At 42.2% G+C, this 21,261-nt stretch overlaps 1 protein-coding gene across 1 annotated transcript in view; it reads left to right on the top strand.

The window, feature by feature from the left end:
- Positions 1–12,806: 12,806 nt before the first annotated feature.
- The window catches only part of LOC133451196 (chromaffin granule amine transporter), a 35,396-nt gene continuing 26,941 nt past the window's right edge, over positions 12,807–21,261 (top strand). Inside the window, exons 1-2 of the mRNA XM_061730162.1 lie at positions 12,807–12,821; positions 17,934–18,032. Of these exons, the coding sequence (XP_061586146.1) occupies positions 17,936–18,032 (97 nt within the window). The 5' untranslated portion in view covers positions 12,807–12,821; positions 17,934–17,935. The remainder of the gene's footprint in view (positions 12,822–17,933; positions 18,033–21,261) is intronic.

The raw sequence follows: 21,261 nt of genomic DNA, 5'->3' as shown, positions 1-21,261 counted from the left end.
AAAGTTTTCAGTTATAATTGCATAAATTGTCTATATTTCTTTGCTTTATATACTGTCTTGGGGTTACATTTGTTTAAAATGCTAAAAACCAAATTCTCATGAACGGGAAAAAATAAAACTGATTTCATCCGTCTCTGTTTCCTCCCTGGATCTGTTTGGTAATTCTGTCCCAAGATGTTTCTGAAAGCAGTTCTATCAGCATTCTGGGAGCTGATTGGTCCTTACAGCATCATTAGCTGCAATACTTGCTGTTGAATCTCAATATAATACTAGTATTCATATGTTGCAGAACTACAGTCATATAATTCAGGCAACAACTAAAAAAACCTTGTTAATAACACTAACCCACATCAATATCGGATCAAATCAAATCCTGATAATCGATTCTGAATCTTAAGAATCGGAATTGAATCGATTCTTGACATTTGAATCGATACCCAGCCCTAATAAAGACCTAAGACAGATTTTATTTTAAGTATGGTTGTGCATAATACAACCTCCCTGTGCGCACGTCACTGCTTAATTCAGTTTAAAGTGGTACACAGGGCTCATATTTCCAAGGCAAAGTTATCCTCCATGTACCCAGATATTAGTCCATACTGTGTAAGATGTAAAGTAGCAGAAGCCTCTCTCATCCACATGTACTGGTCCTGCCCATGTCTAAACAAGTACTGGATGGAAGTATTTCATACTCTCTCTCTGGTGCTTAAAATCAGATTAGAACCAAACCCACTGACTGCCCTGTTTGGGGTCATGGAGGGAGGAAGGAAGTTAACCACTGCACAGGGGCACACTTTGTCTTTTGCCTCCCTTTTGGCTCGTCGGGCAATTCTGTTCAGGTGGAAGGATCCCTTCCCTCCTACTCGTGCACAATGGCTGGAAGACATCATGTCCTGCTTAAAACTGGAGAAAATTAGATACTCGCTTCAGAAATCAAATAAGTTCCAGAAAGTGTGGGGACCTTTTCTAGAAGCATTCCAGACCCTGTGAACTATACTTCATATTTCTTTTGTATTCCTAGTGCAGGCTTTTGATGATAGAGTGACCTCATATTGTGATTAGTAATCTGGCAGTGACAGGGGAGGGATTAGTTTGGTCTGTAGTTTTTTTTGTTACTATTTTATATTTTTTCATACTGTCTAATTGTTTTTTATATTTTGTACACTGGTGTATGCTATGATTAACATGCCCATGTCTACTCAAAATATTTGTAATCGACATGCAGCATTTCACCTTTTTTTACTCTGTGAAAATTCCAATAAAAAGATCTTGAATTAAAAAAGTATGGTTGTGCAGTGGGACCAGTTGTGGGTGGGTATGGTGGAGGTTTAACGTTGAAGGACGACCTGAGGAAACGTCTGGACAGACAACAGGTTTCACTGTGGACCAGTTCAGGACCTTTGACTAATCAAACCGCTGGTGGATTTATATCTGAATGCAGCCAGAGCTGAGTGGAGGACTGACGGAGGTCCACCGATCCTGCAGGTACCCGGGCCGTCTGGACCTACGGCGGGCCTAAGCCTGTGCCTAGAGGACCAGACAACGCTGGGCTCCAGCAGACCGGAACCTCGGGACGGATGAAATCAGGAGACTTGGACAGATTTCACGGGACTGAATGTCGTTAACCTTGTAGGTTAACGTACGCCGACCTGGCTGACTGAATCCAAGCCTTCCTGTAGCTCAGGGGTCGGCAACCCAAAATGTTGAAAGAGCCATATTGGACCAAAAACACAAAAAACAAATATGTCTGAAGCCGCAAAAAATGAAAAGTCTTGTATGTATAAGCTTTAGAATGAAGGCAACACATGCTGCATATTTCTATATTAGTTATAACTGGGGGAAGATTTTTTTTTTCATTATGCACTTTGAGAAAAAAGTCGAAATGTCGAGAAAAAAGGAAAAATGTCGAGAAAAAAGTTGAAATGTCGAGAAAAAACGGGCGGGAAAACTGGAATTTAATCAACTTGTGACCAACTGGGGGAACTAGTGCAGGCAGACCAACCTCTATCCGCCACAGTTTGGCTCAAAAAACGACATTCGATCTTTGAATAATTCCTACACATCTGTCAGGAGAAGCCTTTCCTTGTATCCATGAAAACATATGTTGTGCTGAGATTTTCACACTCACAGTTAACATTAAAACCAAAATTGCAAGTGAATCTCCAAATGTATTTTGGGTAAAATGGTTGGTCATCAACAGCCGTCTATCAACGTCATCATGGATCACTTGTCAACAGAGCAGTAATCCTGCAGTCTAAACATGAGCGGGAGTTAGAAACACAAAAGTGGAGCTTTAAAATGCAAAGAAAAAGAAAAAAGGGAGCAAGAAAAAGCCAAATTGCCAAAGCTAGATGCACATTTTGTTGGTCCTAATCCTCCTGCTGTGGGAGATGAACCTGACGTTGTTAGTAGAGATTCATCCCCGGCACCGGGACAGAAGCTGCACCCTGGTCAGGGAGCAGGTTTACAGGTAGATACAGTTAAGCCTGATTTAAGGTTCTGCGTTAAACCAACGCAGAGCCTACACCGTTGCCGTGACGCCGTCGTGAACCCTTCAGACTTCTCCAACACTCCATTTCTCCGCGGTGCAGTACCCCCCCCAGAGCGCTAGGGGGTTGTGATCTTTTCCTGAATGGATTATCCGACTTTTCCGGTCACAGTGAATCAAAGAGTTAAGGACAACTATTGTGCAAAAAACCAAAACAAAAAAGATTACACATACATGAAGAAAAGAGCGATGAAAATTCACTACTGCTTCACGAACCGGAAATGCATTGCTACCAAGGGAACCAATCACAGCCCTCTCGGTCTGCATTGGGTCTGCGTCACCTCGACGCCTAGTTACAATTTGTGGGAGGTGCAGGTCAGACACGGCGTGGCGTGCGGCGTGGCGTGCGGCGTGGCGTGCGGCGTGGGGTGCGCGACGCGGCGCAACCTAAGACATAGGCATGGTGTGGATTTGTTGCAGAACCATAATCCAGCCTTTAGAACAATCACAGACACACACTGGCAGCAAGAACATGAGAGTTTTGTGGTAAATTGTTGATAGTAGCCCGGCCGCCGAGCTTATTTCCTCCTCTGTGTCTCGGCTCCAGGCTGCAAAGGGGCCCGGTCATATTTCCCCCCCCCCGGTGATGAGGAGCTGTAAATCAAACCCAGACTGAAGCGGACCGTGTCATTATCGTTTATTTAATTGTTTCCTGAACAATTCAAACAATGAAGTGACAGAATACGTGTCTCTAGATTTAGGGGCCCAGCGAGGGGCCCTGGACCTCGGTGGGGGGACCCCTGCTGGGCTCCGCTGCAGCAACTCTTCCCGTGTCATCCGAGGAGAAGCTCACATCTAAACGCTTCCAGCGTGGCGGTCGGACGCGGCCATGCCACGCCCACATCTACCATCAAACTACAGACTCATTTAAGTTAAGTTAAGTTAAGTTCATTCAGTCCAGCAGCTCTCCTCTGCCGTCCTCCTCTTCTTGCCGGTCCTCCTGTGGCCCCGTGAGTCCCGGGGCCTGCACACGCCCTGGCGCTTGCTCTTGCCGGCCTCCGCCCGGCCGGCGGCGGCGCAGCTGAGTCCGGCGGCGCAGTCGCAGCGGCCCAGGTTCCTCTTCAGCTTGGTGGGGCCGCGCAGCAGACAGGCCTCGCCCTCCACCGGGATCCTCTGGCACCGCTTCCCCGTCAGGTAGCGCACGCAGCAGAGGTCTGCGGCGCAGTCCCCGGACCGCACGCAGCTCGCCATCTCCGGAGCTGAAACACACACACAGGGGTCAGCCGGGAGGGCCTGCTGCACTGCATTCTGGGACATTTTCAATTCAATTTCATTAAAATTCAATTGTATTCAATTCAATTCAATTCAATTTTATTTGTATAGCGTCTAATACAACAGATGTTGTCTCCAGACCAGGGGACCCTTATTATCAAAAGAGCCATTTTGCCCCTACTTCTGTTGTTTATTCTGTTGTCGAGAGCCGCAAGAAATAACAGAGATTTTAAAAGTTTTCATCTTTTATTTATGTTACAACCCCTAAATATAACAAGAAGTGCAGTGTGCATTTGTAGGCGTATTTTGAAATAAATTAAACTGTAGGACTATTTCAGTCTATATTTGTGTAAAAGTAAAATAGAAACTACCCCAATTTAATATAAATAAAACATTTAGCTGCAGCTTAGCAGCTTTAAAAATAAATATAGAAATATAGAAATTAAAAATAGTTATTTTAAAGTTAGATGGCATCAACTCAGACTCCAAGATAACTGCCGAAAAAAAATAAACTAATAATATGATTTTCCAAGGCCAAAGGGAGCCGCTACAATGAGGAGGAAGAGCTGCATGCGGCTCCGGAGCCGCAGGTTGCAGACCCCTGCTCTAGACGCTTTCCAGAGACCCAGAACATGAACCCCCGAGCAATTATTACATAAACAATGGCAGGTAAAAACTCCTATAGTGGGAGAAAAGCCTTAAGCCAAACAGTGCCAAGGAAAACTCCCCTTTAGGAGGGAAGAAACCTTGAGCAGGACCTGGATCATAAGGGGGGACACCCCTGCTTCCATCACCCACCTTTGGTCCTGTTGAAGCCCTCGCCGTCCGCCTGCCCGTCCGTGTCGGGTTCTGGCCGTCTGTCCACCCGTCTGTGGTTGGGCGACGGCCTCCTCTGAGCTCTGTTGCTGCAGCCTCCCCTCTGAAGGACAGAACACAGATACCTGTCTCAGTTCTGCGCTCATCTGCACTGATCCTGCTATAATCCCATATCATCTAAATAATGTGACAGTTTTATTTTATTTCTGACCATTTGTGCTATTTTTGGGCGAGATGCAACCTCCATTCAGCTCCATGTCAACGTCAATAAACATACTTAAGAAAACATTCAAGAAAATTGTCCGGGCCACTTTAAATTTCAAGTTGGCGCCCATTTTTCAAGATGGCCGCCACCTTGTTCGATCAATTAAGTGATGTAATTGTTTGGTTGGTGATATAGGCATGAAAATTGGCAGAAAATTGGCATAAAAGGGCAATGTTGCTACCATTTTGCTAACAACCTGAATGCGATATATTAGTATCCAGAAATGATTTCCCTTTTCTTCTTCTTCTTCTTATTCTGCATACTTTTTCGTCCGAACCGCAACGTGCACCCATGCATGGCATACATCGTTGAATGCGTCTCCATCGTGCCTCGATGGGCATTACTTTTCTCAGTCAAAAGTGTTACCGTGGCAATGCTAGCGGCTACTGTAGCAAGCAAGAAAAAGGGCAAAAATTCCGTACCTTTTTACTCGGCCATACTTTATCGTAGAGACATCATTCAAACGTTCAAACACTCGGCCCGATTGGCACTAAAGGAACGTGCAACCTAATCATGCCAATAATTACAGTTTTTGCAAGTTTTAACTGTCAATAAAAAAAAAATTACATTTGACTTTGGAATCTTGTTGCTAGGCAACAGGTTATCGTAGAGACATCATACAAATGTTTCCCGACTCGGCACGCTGTGGACTTCAACATATTAAAACTTCATGAAGCTGTGATTTAAGGAAATTTTATTGTCAAAATCCATGCCAAATGGCCCCATTCATTCGGATGGGGTTTTTACTATGGTGACAAAAAAAACCTATCCGTTAACGTAGCCTGAACCGGAACGTGCACCCATGCATGGCATACATCTTTAGATGCGTCTCCATCGTGCCTCGATGGGCATTACTTTTCTCAGCCAAAAGCGGGGGTTCAGTGCACTGAACCCCCGCTAAAGCACTGTCCAGCCCACTAAACCACTGCTAAACCACTGCACTGGTCACTAAAACACTGCTAAACCACTGCACGGGTCACTAAACCACTGCTAAACCACTGTCCAGCCCACTAAACCACTGTAAACCACTGCTAAACCACTGCACTGGTCACTAAACCACTGCTAAACCACTTCACTGCCCGCTAAAACACTGCTAAACCACAACTAAACCACGCTAAAGCACTGCACTGCCCACTTTTAGGTTTAGTGGGCTGTCCAGCCCACTAAACCACTGCTAAACCACTGCACTGCCTGTTAAACCACTGCTAAACCACACTAAACCACTGCTAAACCACTGTCCAGCCCACTAAACCACTGCTAAACCACTGCACTGCCTGTTAAACCACTGCTAAACCGCACTAAACCACTGCTAAACCACTGCACTGCTCACTAAACCACTGCTAAACCACTGCTGAAGCCACTGCACTGCCCACTAAACCACTCGCAAACCTTAACTAAACCACCGCTAAACACCACAACTTCCCACTAAACCACAACTAAACCACTGCATTGCTGACTTAACCCCATAACTGCCCACTAGACCACTCTACAACTACTAATACTCTTTTTGTTGTTGTTTTTGAAAATCCTCGTGGTATTTTTCATTTTGATTTGTTCCAGTCAAATGTGACTTCTGCCATCACACTGAAAACCTCTTCCTAATTTATTTATTTTTTAAATAAAGCAACAGACTTCTTTTTTCATTTTTTGACCTAATGATTATGAATTTTTTGACCTTAGATAAAACTTGACAGTCTGACACCTTCAGTAAAACACACAGACACACACACACACACACACACACACACACACACACACACACACACACACACACACACACACACACACACACACACACACACACACACACACACACACACACACGTATGTACACACTAGTCTCCGAGCTAATTAGAGAATTGGAGCAAACCCTTTAAAGGATTGCAGTGATAGGAGCAGGAGAAGTAGGTGGAGGTAGGTTCATGTTCTCACCGGTGGCTCGGAGGTCTGCGGCGTCACCTCTTTGGAAGATCTGATGGTGTTGGAGTCCAGAGCCAGACCCCAGACCAGAGACACACACAGGACGCTGCGCAACATCCACATCCTCTCGCCTTCAATAAAACACTCTCTCTTTAAATTCAGCACTGTTCAATGTTTCTGCGCCTCTAAGCAAGCGTTTTACTTGTTTTCTTTTATATTTCTAAATGCTGGAATTTAAGTTATTTTTAAGCCAGTCCTGTTTGGATCTTCAAATGTCTCCTCTTGGTCATAAAAAAGGTTTTTTAAAGTATAAAAAGGCAGATTTCTCTTGTTGTTGTCAGATGCTGCAGAAAGCCTTGAGACTGCCGGTCCTGAGTGTCCTGTTGCCTTCAGGTGCATCTGTTTTTATAGCCATCCCCTCCTTCTGATCCATCCTCTCTCAGCCGCCCGGGTCTCAGAAGTTTTGAAGGAGCGTTTGAAGCTCGACCGCATCAGTCGGCAAAGACAGCGCCGCCTTCCCTTCCTTCCTGGAAGCCCCACGGCCTCAGGTGAGGCGGGATGTTTGATATGTGACACTGCAGAGACCACAGAGAGATTAAAACACACCTGGGGAGCTGATACATGTAGACAGCTCTACCTAAGACAGCTAGAGCTGTCTGAAGAGCTGCAGCGCAGCGTGTTTGAAGGTGTGTGTGTGGTTTTACTCATGTGGTTTGAAAGGTCACGATAAAGACTCATTAGAGCTGAAGCTGCGTCTCTCAGGCGGGCGGATGTGAGAGCGTTTACAGGTGATTAAAGCTGATTTAACAGATGATGATAGAAAAACAAACTCAACAAATTCAACTAAGAAATCCAACACAGGCGTTCCTCTGTGTAAGCTCATTTGTCTAAAAAAAGGAAGTGCGACATGACCACAGAAACTAATTCAACGAATTGACATAATAACGACACAGAAAGTCAAAATTGAGACAAAAACTAATCGTGGATGGCATCAACATCCACACAGAGTGCAGCTAGAGGAGATTGTGTGGTCCACTTTAGGAAAAGTGCTTTTAGCCAGTCTGCATTTTCAATCAGGGCTGCTCGTGAGTGGAACTTCATACCAACTGAGATTAGAAACCAATCAAATAATGCTTCTTTTAAGTTTTATCTAAAAAAGTGGTTAATTAGTGGACAAGGCTGTCAACATTACATTTTCCTGTCTTGCTGCGCTGCCTGTCGGTGTTTGTCTGATCCACCTGTCATGTTGCCTATTAGTTTGTCTAGTTACACTGTTGCTTTTTGTGCATGGCTTTTTATTCTGTGTTTAGTGCTTTTGTCTGGTTTGTTTTTGGCCTGTTAGTGTGTTACTGTGTCTCGTGTTATTAATGTTGATGTTACTGTTGCTGCTTCATGTTGTTCTGTTTTCGTTTGTAGCAATTGTCTGTTGTTGAGTTTATGTTAACCTGTGTGTGTATGTGTTTTAGCTTAGTCTCTTACCTTTTAATCTTTATTCTGATGTAGCGTCTTATTTGGAAATGTTTTATTGATTATATCTTAATAATTTTTCTTTTAGGTTGACTATTTTACACCAGTCCACGGACAGCAGATGCAAAATAGCCTTTTTAGCTAATTCTGGCATATTTTACATTTGTTTAAATGTATTATTAACGTGCATTGTCCCTGATAACTAAACCTTTAAATAAATAAATAATAAATAAAACAGTTTTTTTCTGAGGTAGATGTGACAGTTTTTATGCCTAAACCTAACCTTATGTAAGCCTATAACTAAAACTAATCCGACCAACCTACCCCCCCACCTAACCTAAGCCTAACCCGACCTGTTTACTCCCCCACCTAAGCTAAACCTAACCTGACTGATTTAACCCACACCTAACCTAAACCTAACCTTGACGTATCTAAATCCCCCCACCTAACTTAAACTGGTCCTGACCTATATACCCTCCCCCACCTAACCTAAACATAACTTTGACGTATCTAAACCTGCCTACCTAACCTAATCAAATCAAATCAAACTTTATTTATATCACACTTTTTATACAATTGTAACACAAAGTAAAGTGCTTTACATAATAAAATCAACATTTAACATAGAAAAACCAACACACTCAGGTCATTTTCACACCTATCCTCACATTAATACCCACACAGCACAGATATACCTCCTCCCCCACACAGATGGGAAAAGATAATCACGAACATCATAAAAATAAAAAAGATCATAAATAAATAAATAAATAAATAAATAAATAAATAAATAAATAAATAAATAAATACCTGGCTTGACGCTGCGGTGACAAACGATATCTTGGGGATCTAGGTGGAGTCCCCGGTGTGGAAGATCCCCATGAGGAGAAGCAGTGGAGTTAACATATGAAAAAGTAAAAACAACATTAAAATAAACCTTAAAACAAAATTAAAAAAAGTTAATATAAAAGTACATAATGAAATAATTGAAAAATAAGTAGTTAAAATAATGAGAAATAACTAGATAACAATAAACTAAACCACACTAATAAAATAAATACAATTCTTGCCTCTTGCCTCTTTTTAAAAATCTCAATAGTCTCTGCGGCCCTTAGGTTATCTGGTATTGTTCCACAGGTGAGGACTACAGTAGTGGAACGAGGTCTCGCCAAAGGTTTTTGTTCTTACTTTAGGACAATTAAAAGGCCGGTACCAGAAGACCTCAGGACCACAGGGCTCATAATTTAAAAGCAGACCAGATAAATAAGAAGGCCTGAGACCATCAAGACATTTATAAACTAATAAAAGAACCTTAAAATCAACCCTGAAACGCACAGGGAGCCAGTGCAGTGATTTTGAGACTGGTGTAATGTGGTCCTGCCCTCTGGTCCTCGTCAGCTCACGTGCGGCTCAATTCTGTAGTAGTTGTAAACTTAACAAAATAAATTATAGGAAGAGAGCAGGGCATTACAGTAGTCTATTCTACTAGAAATAACAGCATGCATCAACACCTCCGTGCTGGCAAGAGACAGGAATGGCGATGTTTTTAAGATGATTAAATCCTGTCTTTGTTACATTTCTAATATGTGAAACGAAATCCAGCTCAGAGTCAAAAAGAACACTCAGATTTCTCACACACTTAGAAGATTTGAATGTTGCAGTTTTGTTAAAATGATCTCTCTCTTGTTTTCAGGACCCATAATTAAGACTTCAGTTTTGTCCTGGTTAAGCTGTAAGAAGTTATCTCTAAAATACTAAAATCTCTATCTCTAAAAGAACATGAATTGGTTCTATGTCATCAGGAAACACAGTGATGTAAACTTGTGTATCATCAGCATAGCAGTGAAAATCAACGCCATGTCTCCTGATGAATCCCCAAGTGGAAACATGTAGGCTATAAAGTAATGGGTCTAAAACTGGTCCTTGGGGAACCCCATCATTTATTTAATGAAATCTTGAGCAGCATGTGTCCATACTTAAAAAATCGTCAACCGGTGAGATAGGAATAAAACCATTCTAAAACAATGCCAGAGACACCCACCAGACTTCTAAGTCTATTTAATAAAATGTGATGATCTACTGTATCAAAAGCTGAGCTTAGATCCAGTATGACCAAGATTGAAAGCTCAGACAGACAGACAGACAGACAGACAGAATGACAGACAGACAGACAGACAGACAGACAGACAGACAGACAGACAGACAGACAGACAGACAGACAGACAGACAGACAGACAGACAGACAGACAGATAGATTGATAATTTGATAGATAATTAGATAGATAGATTGATAGATCATTCCAAATTCCACATACATATTTGTTGGCTCAGTGTTTGCTGTTTACAGCGAGGCTTTAAAGGTTTAAAGGGTTAAAGGTGGGGACCAACCCCACCAACCTGACTAGGACATCACTGTCCTGTCGTCAGCAGAAGGCTTGGAGCCTCTCTGGGAGCTCTGCCCTGCCCCCAGCATGCAGGACCCCTGGGTGCCCTGGGGCCTCCCTGACATTATCTGCAGCCTTTGCAGCCATGACCGGAGACCAGCAGCTGCCTGGGAGGGAAAAAGCACGTCTGCAACCAGAGGTGGATGATTTGGAAAATGATCACGGGTGACGTGGAAACAGCAGCCGGTATGAACACACACACACATGCACGCACGCAGACACACACACGCACGCACGCACGCCCGCCCGCACGCACGCACGCACGCACGCACGCACGCACGCACGCACGCACGCACGCACGCACACACACACACACACAGTTCAAAAGGACATCGCCTCTTTTATTGGTGGAAAAATGCACCATATCAATAAACTTAAAGGGGATTTATTATGAAAACCATATTTTCTCTTGCTTTAACATATAAAGTGGTCTCCCCTCAGCCTGACAACTCAGAGAAGGAGGAAAGCAACCAAATTCTGCCGTGTCTGTACAGCCGCCCGGATGAGCCGTCCAGTGTGATGTGGATCTACGAGCCGTTCAGATTCGGCGCATTTTCGTTACGTAACCAAAATGCAAACCACGCCCACAACTATAAAACTGTGTAACTGCATGCGAGCGTCCGACTATCGTAGCACTGCGTGACATCGGACGCTCTCTGTCCATCTCCCTCCAGCAGCTGCCACTTTATTGAGGTTTTTATAGTGAAATGAGGAGGAATCATAGAGATAACTTCTCATTTCAACTAACTGGATCAGCCGTTCCTCATCCATGACCGTTTCCTACAGCGCTTTTAACCGGCTTTCAACGCAAGTGGCAGGAAACGGCCAGCTCAAAATGGTGCGCTGCGTCGCTGCGGCCAGTTAGGACAGTCCAATAGAAAATAAAGCAATGGAATTGATTTTGTCGCTGACGCTCGCTCGCATCGCCTGCAGTTATGAGACGGTGTTAGGACACGGTAACTCCGCCGGCCGGAGCTTCCACTATTTTTTTGTAGCGGTGTATCGCGTCATCGCGTCAGGCAGCCAATCAGCACAGAGCCTCATTATCATAGCCCCGCCCACTCAGAATCACTCATAGATAATGAGGTTAGAGAATGGGAAGATAAAGACATGGCTCAGAGGCTGAATTTCTAATTTATTTAGCAAAAAAAATCAAAAGCTTGTTTTTAAGACATTCATTCCCTGTTTAAAATAGGGATTAGATGCCATTATAGGTCCCCTTTAAACAGATAACAAGCCAATAACTAAATACATGCACATCTATCTATCTATCTATCTATCTATCTATCTATCTATCTATCTATCTATCTATCTATCTATCTATCTATCTATCTATCTATCTATCTATCTATCTATCTATCTATCTATCTATCTATCTATCTATCTATCTATCTATCTATCTATCTATCTATCTATCTATCTATTGAAATAAGAGGTTTAACAAGTGTTTATTCAGGACTTCTGCTGTCCTGAGGAGTGTGTAACATGTGTGCCAAACATACATGAAGCACGTCCTGCTGTAGTGTAAACAGCGCTGCAGCACGTGTGTGTAGATGAGTGTGTGTGTGTGTGTGTGTGTGTGTGTAGGTGAGTGTGTGTGGAGATGAGTGTGTGTGATAAGGTCTGCAGCCTGCAGGTTGTTCCACGGCTTCAACAAAAGAACAGCAGATGCTCACAATTACTGAAACACTGGCACACACACGCGTCTGTACTGCTGTATTTACGAGGACCCTTGCTTACATGATGCAGTCACTGGCTCATGAAGCAGACAAAAATCTCTTCCCAGCTCAGACCCCAGCCTGCTTCTCATCTGAACACTAATAAAACAATGTCCGAGCTTGAAACAGCCCGTCACGTCCCCAGTTAGAACAAATGTCCTCACAAAGCTGCACACCGACAGTCGGTCCCCAGAACGATGCGTGGACGAACACACACGGGTTGGAGGGAGTGTCTGTTGGTGTGTAGATGTGCGTGTCTCCATGTTGTCTGGTTTTATCCTCATCAGAATAAAAGAGATGGAACATTCATCCCCTCACGTCCTCTCCTTGCCTCCTCTCCTCTGTCCTTCTGTCCCTCCTCCCCTCAGGCCGGATATAAAGTTGGCCGGTCAGTAGCGGAGCGGCAAACAACGAGAGCATCACTTCTTCAGGTAGGACCCACCGGCTGTTCACTCTGGTTCTTTAACACAGAAAACAAGTTGTTCTTTTCACTTTTAGACTTAACAGTCAGAGAGACGTTTTCAGTCCTCACGTTCAGAGGATCTATGCAGTTTGGGTGGCCTTATATTTTGATATTCATTTTGGATTTGCTTTATGGTTTAATTATAAAGTGTATAAAGTGTGTTATGTACACTGTAGCCCATGAAGTTGGAATACTTTTGTTTATTTATTTTCTATTTAAAATCATGTCGTGAGAAAAGGTAAAAAATGTTTTATTCCAACTATAAAGAGGAATGTTTTATACAGGACTGTCTCAGAAAATTAGAATATGGTGATAAAGTCCTTTATTTTCTGTAATGCAAAAATGTCATTCATTCTGGATTCATTACAAATAAACTGAAATATTGCAAGCCTTTTATTATTTTAATATTGCTGATCATGGCTTACAGTTTAAGATAACTCAAATATCCTATCTCAAAAAATTTGAATATTCTGGGAATCTTAATCTTAAACTGTAAGCCATAATCAGCAATATTAAAATTATAAAAGGCTTGCAATATTTCAGGTGATTTGTAATGAATCCAGAATGTATGACATTTTTGTTTTTTTAATTGCATTACAGAAAATAAAGAACTTTATCACAATATTCTAATTTTCTGAGACAGTCCTGTATATATGCATTTTCTATTTGACTTATTTTCCAATGATCCAGGCTGTTTTATCTTTAGCCTATAATCAGGCTGACGTGACGCCTGTCACTCACATGGATATGTTCATATAAACATGTTTGATTGAATCTCAGTGAACTCGGGACTCTTGGATCCTACCGATGTTTTACCCGGATGAATTAGAAGCTAAACTACGTTTCAGATCAGTTTTCCATGAACAGAAGACAGAAGAGCGAGAGAGGTGAAGCTGAACAAATGAGATGGACAGAGATAAGAGACAGAGGGGAGGTGTGTGTATGTGAGATAATTGTGTTAGGAAGCAGGAAAAAAGGCATCCAAAACAATCAGCAGACAGAAAAGGGTCGGCTGACTTCAGGCTGACATTCACCACCCCGGTGACACGATGAACCTCCTCCGCCAGAAACTTTAAACCCATCTCTAAATCCTTTCTTACTTAAAACTTAGGAAAGACTTGGAAATACGTGGAAAAACCTAGAGATAATGGAAACAGCAGAAACCTCGTGTATGAGAGGATGAGTTCATTGCTGCCCAAAGAATATGCCCGTAGCCCAGAATTCGAGAACAAACACCCAGAATCAAAGACTCAAAACCCAGAATCAGAGTCCCAACACCCAGAATTGTACACCCAAAACCCACAATTGGTGACACAAAACCAAGAATCTCATAACGGAAAAACCTACAATGGGAGACCCAACACCCAGAATCGGAAACCCAACACCTATAATCGGAGACCCAACACCCAGAATCTGAGACCCAAACCCTGCAATCTGAGACCCAAAACCCACAGTCCTAGATCAAAAGCCCACAATCGGAGACCCAACACACAGAATTAGAGACAAAAAAAAAAACACAATCGGAGGCCCAAAACCCAGAATCTGATAACCCAAAACCCCGATTTGGAGACCCTACACCTAAAATCGGTGACCCATAACCCAGAATCTGAGAACAAAAACCCAGAATTGTACACCCAAAACTTACTATTGGTGACACAAAACCCAGAATCTCATAACCCAAAACCTACAATTGGAGACCCAACACCCAGAATCGGAAACCCAACACACAGAATTAGAGACAAAAAAAAAACAAAATCAGAGACCCAGAACCCACAATCGGACACCCAACACTTAAAATCAGAGATTCAAAATCAAGAATCTGAGACCCAAAAATCACGATCGGAGACCCAAAACCCAGAATTTGAGAAGCAACACCCACATTTGGAGACCCTACACCCAGAATCGGAGACTCAGCACTCAGAATCTCAGACCAAAAACCCAGAATTGTACACCCAAAACCCACAATTGGTGACACAAGACCCAGAATCTCATAACCCAAAACCTACAATGGGAGACCCAACACCCAGAATCGGAAACCCAACACCCAACACCCAGAATCTGAGACCCAAACCCACAATCGGAGACCCAAAATCCACAATCCTAGATCAAAAACCCACAATCGGAGACCCAAAAATCCACAATCAGAAACCCAACACACAGAATTAGAGACCAAAAAAAAAACCACAATCGGAGACCCAAAACCCAGAATCTGATAACCCAAAACCCACAATCGGAGACCCAACACTTAAAATCAGAGATTCAAAACCAAGAATCTGAGACCCAACACCCAGATTTGGAGACCCAACGCCCAGAATCTGATAACCCAAAAACCCAAAATCTGAGACTCAAAACCCCAAATTGTACACCCAAAAGCCCCAATTGGTGACCCAACACCCAGATTCTGAGATCAACAAATCAAAATGTCTCAGTGTGATCATCTTTCTGGGTTCCATTTTTCTCTTCCTTCTTCTTCTCTGGTTTTGAACCGTCTTCCTCACTTTTTCTCTCACAAATCTGAAAAGATTCAAATCACTGCTGCGTCAATCTAGAGGGGGGAGGCGGGACATAGCTGAGCTCTAGCAGCTCATTGGCTATTGCGCCCCATCAGCACATGCAGAGCTCTCTGTGTGAAGTGATGACCCCTTTGGTTCCAGAAACACTGATTACGTTTGGGCCTTGTTGACTTGGGCATGAGACTGCACTTGGGACGTTAGTTTTGAGTGCATTCTTGTAAGTCTTTACTGCTGGTCATATGTGGAGTTTATATGACTCCTTTCATTTAGGACGGGCTCAGTGTTGTCCCAGAAACACTCACTGCAGCGGTCTGGGTCACCAATCAGTAGATATGTTGAGATTTACACTTATTAGTGGGAGCATCCAGTGCTCAGATGTTTACTCTCCCAGTCAGACACCAAGCCTGGGCTTTAAAAGCAGCTGTAGCGTGAGGGTTCAGACTTATATTTGGAGTCTGATAACGACAGCCCGCTCTGCCGTTTTATTAAAGATCAGATATGATATGAAGGAGCTCTCATTCTGTGTTCAGCTGCCCGCTGATGTCACCGGGTTCAGTACAACAAAGGTATCATACATATCTCCCATTTTACTGTGGATTTATTTATTATTTTCGTGTGTGACGTTAGTGAGCTAGCTGCTCTGAACGTCTCTGATATTAAAACAATATCTCAGTTTCCCTTCAGGTTGAGAGTTAAAGAAGGTGTCACGTGACATGAAAAAGACAACGGCAGCGGAAACACGTATGCTAAATTAATCATCTTTACGACAAACATTTGATCTCTTTAGGGTTGTTTTGTAAAAAAGTGTGTACAAGCCGAAATAAAGATTAATTAATTCATTCATTCATGGCAAAACCGTGGAGATGACGTTGCCATCAATCTTTTCTCTTCCAAGGATGATGTAGCAAATTGTTCTGTGGAAATATTCATGACAACTGAGGGCAGAAGATCAGTAGATATTGTAGTTTTCATCTGATTCATCATTCATTTCTTTTTTTTTAATCATATAAGATAAATGATGTTCCGTGGCAATTATTTGTTTGTCCTTTTTTCATGCTTTAGAAAGAGTTTAACCTGAGTCTGGCCGTACAACAATGACGATAATAAAAAGCAGAATGGGAGGCAGAGCCTTCAGATTTCAGACCCCTAACCTCTGGAATAATCTTCCAGTCTTGGTCCGAGAGGCGGACACACTCTCTGCCTTTAAGAGTCGGCTTAAAACCTTCCTGTACGAAAAATCCTATGCTTAGAGTCAGCTAGTAGATGTTACTGTGTTTTTGGATGTTTTGCTGTTCTTCTGTTTCTCCGATGCTGATGTTTTATGATGTGTTATATCTGATCACTTTTATCTCTGTTTTTCATGTTGTGAAGCATCATGAGATGACATTTGTTATGATTTGACGCTATACAAATAAATTAAGTTGAATTGAATTGAATAGCAATCATACAAAGTTAGAGCTAAATATAATTTGAAAAGAAAAGCACTGGAATTACGAATGGTCTTTATTATTTTTTATTTTTTATTAATGGTCTTGGTCTTTATTTGAGGGTTGACTTGGGACTTGATGGTTTTTATTTGAGATGTGACTCGGGACTCGTTGGTCCTTATTTGAGAGGTGACTTGGGACTTCTTTATTTGAGCGTTGACATATGACTTTTTGGTCTTTATTTGAGGGTTGACTTGGGACTTGCTGGTTTATGTTTGAGAGTTGACTTGGGACTTGATGGTCTTTATCTGAGAGGTGACTTGGGACTTCTTTCTTTGAGAGTTGATGTAGAATTTGTTGGTCTTTATTTGAAGGTTGACTTGGGACTCATTTGTATTTATTTGGGGGTTGACTTGGGACTTACTGGTTTTTATTTGTGGAATGACTTGAGACTCTCTGGTTTTTATTTGTGAGGTGACTTGGGACTTGATGGTCTTTACTTGAGAAGTTACATGGGACTTGTTGTTACTTATTTGAGAGGTGACTGAGGACTTGCTGGTTTTTATTTGAGAGTTGACTTGGGACTTGATGGTTTTTATTGTAGGGTATCCTTGGGACTTGTTGGTCTTTATTTAAGAGGTGATTTGGGACATCTTGGTGTTTATTTGAGAATTGACTTGTAACTTGCTCATCTTTATTTGAGGGGTGATTTGGGACTTGCTGGTCTTTATTTGAGAGTTTACTTGAGAGGAGAGGTGACACTAATAAACTTCTACAATGATACATTTTTACACTGATAAACATCTACTTTTATCAATATCTACACTGATGAATATCTACTGTACACTGATAAATGTCTACACTTTGATGAACATCTACACTGATGAACATTTACGCTGATAAATGTCTATACTGATGAACGTCAGCTGATGAACATTTAGACTGATGAACATCTATACTGATGTATATCTACTGTACACTGATGAACGTCTATACTGATGAACGTCAGCTGATGTTCATTCAACACACAGTTGAAAGTGAACCATGAAGAGATGCTATCAGGCACTGTAAAGCAGCTGTGTTTAGAGTCCAATATAAATAAATCTAGGTGAAGGTGACAGGTGTTTTCTGTGTTTTCAGGCATGGCGTGGCTCCATCAGAGCCGAGAGTCTCCCCGGCTGGTCCTGGTGGTGGTGTGTGTGGCTCTGCTGCTCGACAACATGCTGCTAACTGTGGTCGGTGAGTAAACTGAGACAGAAAAACAAAATGATGCCCCCACATCTCAGATTTGTGTTATTTGTATTTTTTTACTCTGTCAAATATTCCCACTAAAAGTAGCCAACTTATCTTATGTATGGATGTGATGATGTGCTGTATTCAGCCCCCCCCAAGCTTCTCCAGCAGCCTCTCCAGGTGCAACCAGCTTTCCATCAAAGTTGGTGCTCTGCGCAAAGTAAAAACCAAACGCAATGATCTGAAAAGCTCACAATTTTGAATTTGATGGCAGCAACACATCTCACTAAAGTTGGTCCAGAGTGATGTTCATCACTGTGTAGTATCTCTTCTTTTAGCAAACATCTCTAAACATCTCGATCTGAGGAGACCATGTGATGGTGTTCTGTTTTCATGTAGGGCTGGAGCTGCTCAGCAGTCCTGGGTCTTTGCTTTCATGATGTTTCCAGATGTTTTCAGTTGGTAAAAGATCTGGACTGCAGTCAGGGCAATTCAGCACCTGGACTCTTCTACTATAAAGCCATGCATCTTTAACGGATGTTGTATGTGTGTGTGTGTGTATGTGTGGTTTGATTCTATGTTTGGGCAAAGACTTTAGGGTTGTTTCTATGTTTGTTGGAGTATGATTGTCGCCGTGCCTCGTGTCCAAGACAAATTTCTCCTAAGGGAGACAATAAAGATTCATCTTATCTTATCTTATCTTATGTTTTGGGGTTTTTGATGCCAGTATTAAGAAAAGGTATTTTGTTGTTATTTATAACTGAATTATAATGACAGTGACAACAAAGTACTGAATTGGATTGATGTGATTTAACATTGTGTAAAAGATGCATGACCTTCCCTGATGAAGATGTTTGGAGGATGTGTGCTTTGACCTTTGTTTCAATCCATGATAAATCAGGCTGTATTGACTGATCTCCTGTAACACATAGATTTCCTTTGGTGCTGTTGATCTGTGTTGGTTTGGAACTCATACAAATGAATCAGAGTTAATAAAAAAATGATCAAATGAGCTTAACGAGCAGACCTGGGGGCCTATGGGAACACAGCCCCCTTACACGTGACCTGCTAACCTATAATAGTAACAAATGTTACATTAAATGAATTTTTATCCTTTCAAACACCAATACCTAAGTACCATACAAATGGGTGCTGTCAGAGTTCAGAGGAGCACTTGCTGGGTTCTGCTGGTACCTGCGATGGCTCACTTGTTATCAGCTCTTACAAGACAGAAACTGGGGAGGTAGAGACATCCAGCATCCTCTGGTTATCCCTGGTGGTACAGGAGCCCACAAAGCAGCCCAAAGGCCCAGTTGTCAGGTGCGCAGACAACCCCTCCAGGTGTCATCAATGTGAGATACTGAGAACAAAATGATTTTTGAAAGCAGAAATATGAGTTATTTCTGCTGTAAAGCTGAACACTTTAACTCACTTAAGTCACTTTTGAATCCAGCCACTAGTGGTCTGTAGAGGATCTGCAGGCCTGAATTCAATTCAATTCAATTCAATTCAATGCAATTGTATTTATATAGCATGTATTCCAACAGAAGTTGTCTCTAGGCGTTTTCCAGAGAACATGACCCCCCAGCAGTTATTACATAAACATTACATAAACAATGGCAGGTAAAAACTCCCCTAGTGGGAGAAAAACCTTAAACCAAACAGTGGCTTTAAAAAATCCCCTTTAGGAGGAAGAAATGGACCAGGACCTGGATGATAAGGGGGGACCTTCCTGCTGGAGCCCAGCTGGGCAAAGCGAAAGGAAAAAGAGAAAACAGACAGAGAGAATGAAGAACAGAGAAAGGACAGACAATTTTAGATAATTTTAGGAAATTGGTCTATAATTAGCTAAGGTGTCTGGGTCAGGAGAAGGTTTTTTAAGTAAAGGTTTAATTACTGCGACTTTGAAAACCTGTGGTACATATCCTAAACTTAGGGATAGGTTAATTTGGTCAGTATTGTCGTGCCAATAAGAGAAAAAATATGTTTGAATAGTCGAGTCGAGATGGGGTCTGACATACATGTGGTTGACTTAGCTCTATTAACGAGTGAGGTCAGCTCAGGGAGGTCTATAGAATCAAAACAGTCTAGAGGCAAGTCAGAGCGTAGGGAAGTCGCTAAAGCTGAAGAAACGCCCACAACCGGCTGGTTGATTTCTTCTCTGATTCTCATGATTTTACTGTTGAAGAAGCTCATAAAGTCCTCACTACTGAGAGCTGCAGGAATGCACGGCTCAACAGAGTTGTGACTCTTTGTCAGCCTGGCTACAGTGCTGAACAGAAAACGTAGGTTACTTTTGTTATCCTCTATCAACGTTGAATAATAAGCTAATAAGGCTTTTTTTATATACTATTAGAATATCTTTCCATTCACGATAAGAGTCTACAGACTTACAAGAGTGCCACTTCCTTTCCATTTTATGCATGTTTTGTTTCAACATGGGGATATCTGAATTATACCAGGGAGTTAAGCTCCTAAGGTTGGAAACCCTCCTTTTCAAAGGAGCAACTTCATCTAAAGCTGAATGCAACAAATCAGCAGTGTTACTAGCAAGGAAATCAACATCTGCAGAGGTAGAACCCAGGTCACTGGCCTCGACTACATCACTATCACTATTTTCCACTGTCGTAAGATGAGCAATGGCCTCCCTAAATTTAGCAATAGCTTCATCGGACAAACATCTGCTAAAATAATACCTCCTATTTTGCTATTCAACATCGACAATAATAAATTCAAATGTTATTAAATAGTTGTCGTTTACAGTTTACAGTTTACAGGCGTAAACCGTAAACCGTAGGTGAGGACGAGATCGAGGGTAAGATTAAAACAGTGTGTCGGTTTGTTTACTCTTTGTGAGATACCCATTGATTCTAGAAGAGAATTAAAATCTAATTTAAGATTATCGCTTTCAACATCCGTATGAATGTTAAAGTCCCCCACTATGATGAATTTATCTGTACTGATCAATAAACCAAATAGGAAATCTGAAAATTCAGACAGAAACTCTAGATAAGCGCCAGCAGGGGGCCGGTACACTACCACTAACAAATTGGCTTCCAGTACAGGAAATGCAGGCCTAAATCCAAGCTTCAGTGGTCTGTAAAGGAACTGCAGGCCTGGATCCAACCTGAAGCGGTCTATAGAGGAACTACAGGCCTGAATCCAACCTCTAGTGGCCAATAAAGGAAATACAGTCATGAATCTCACTTGTAGTGGTCTGTAGAGGAACTGCAGG

The sequence above is a fragment of the Cololabis saira genome, chromosome 9, assembly GCF_033807715.1.
Source record: "Cololabis saira isolate AMF1-May2022 chromosome 9, fColSai1.1, whole genome shotgun sequence".
In the NCBI taxonomy this organism is placed as follows: domain Eukaryota; kingdom Metazoa; phylum Chordata; class Actinopteri; order Beloniformes; family Belonidae; genus Cololabis; species Cololabis saira.
This window is presented reverse-complemented; position numbering and strand designations above follow the sequence as displayed.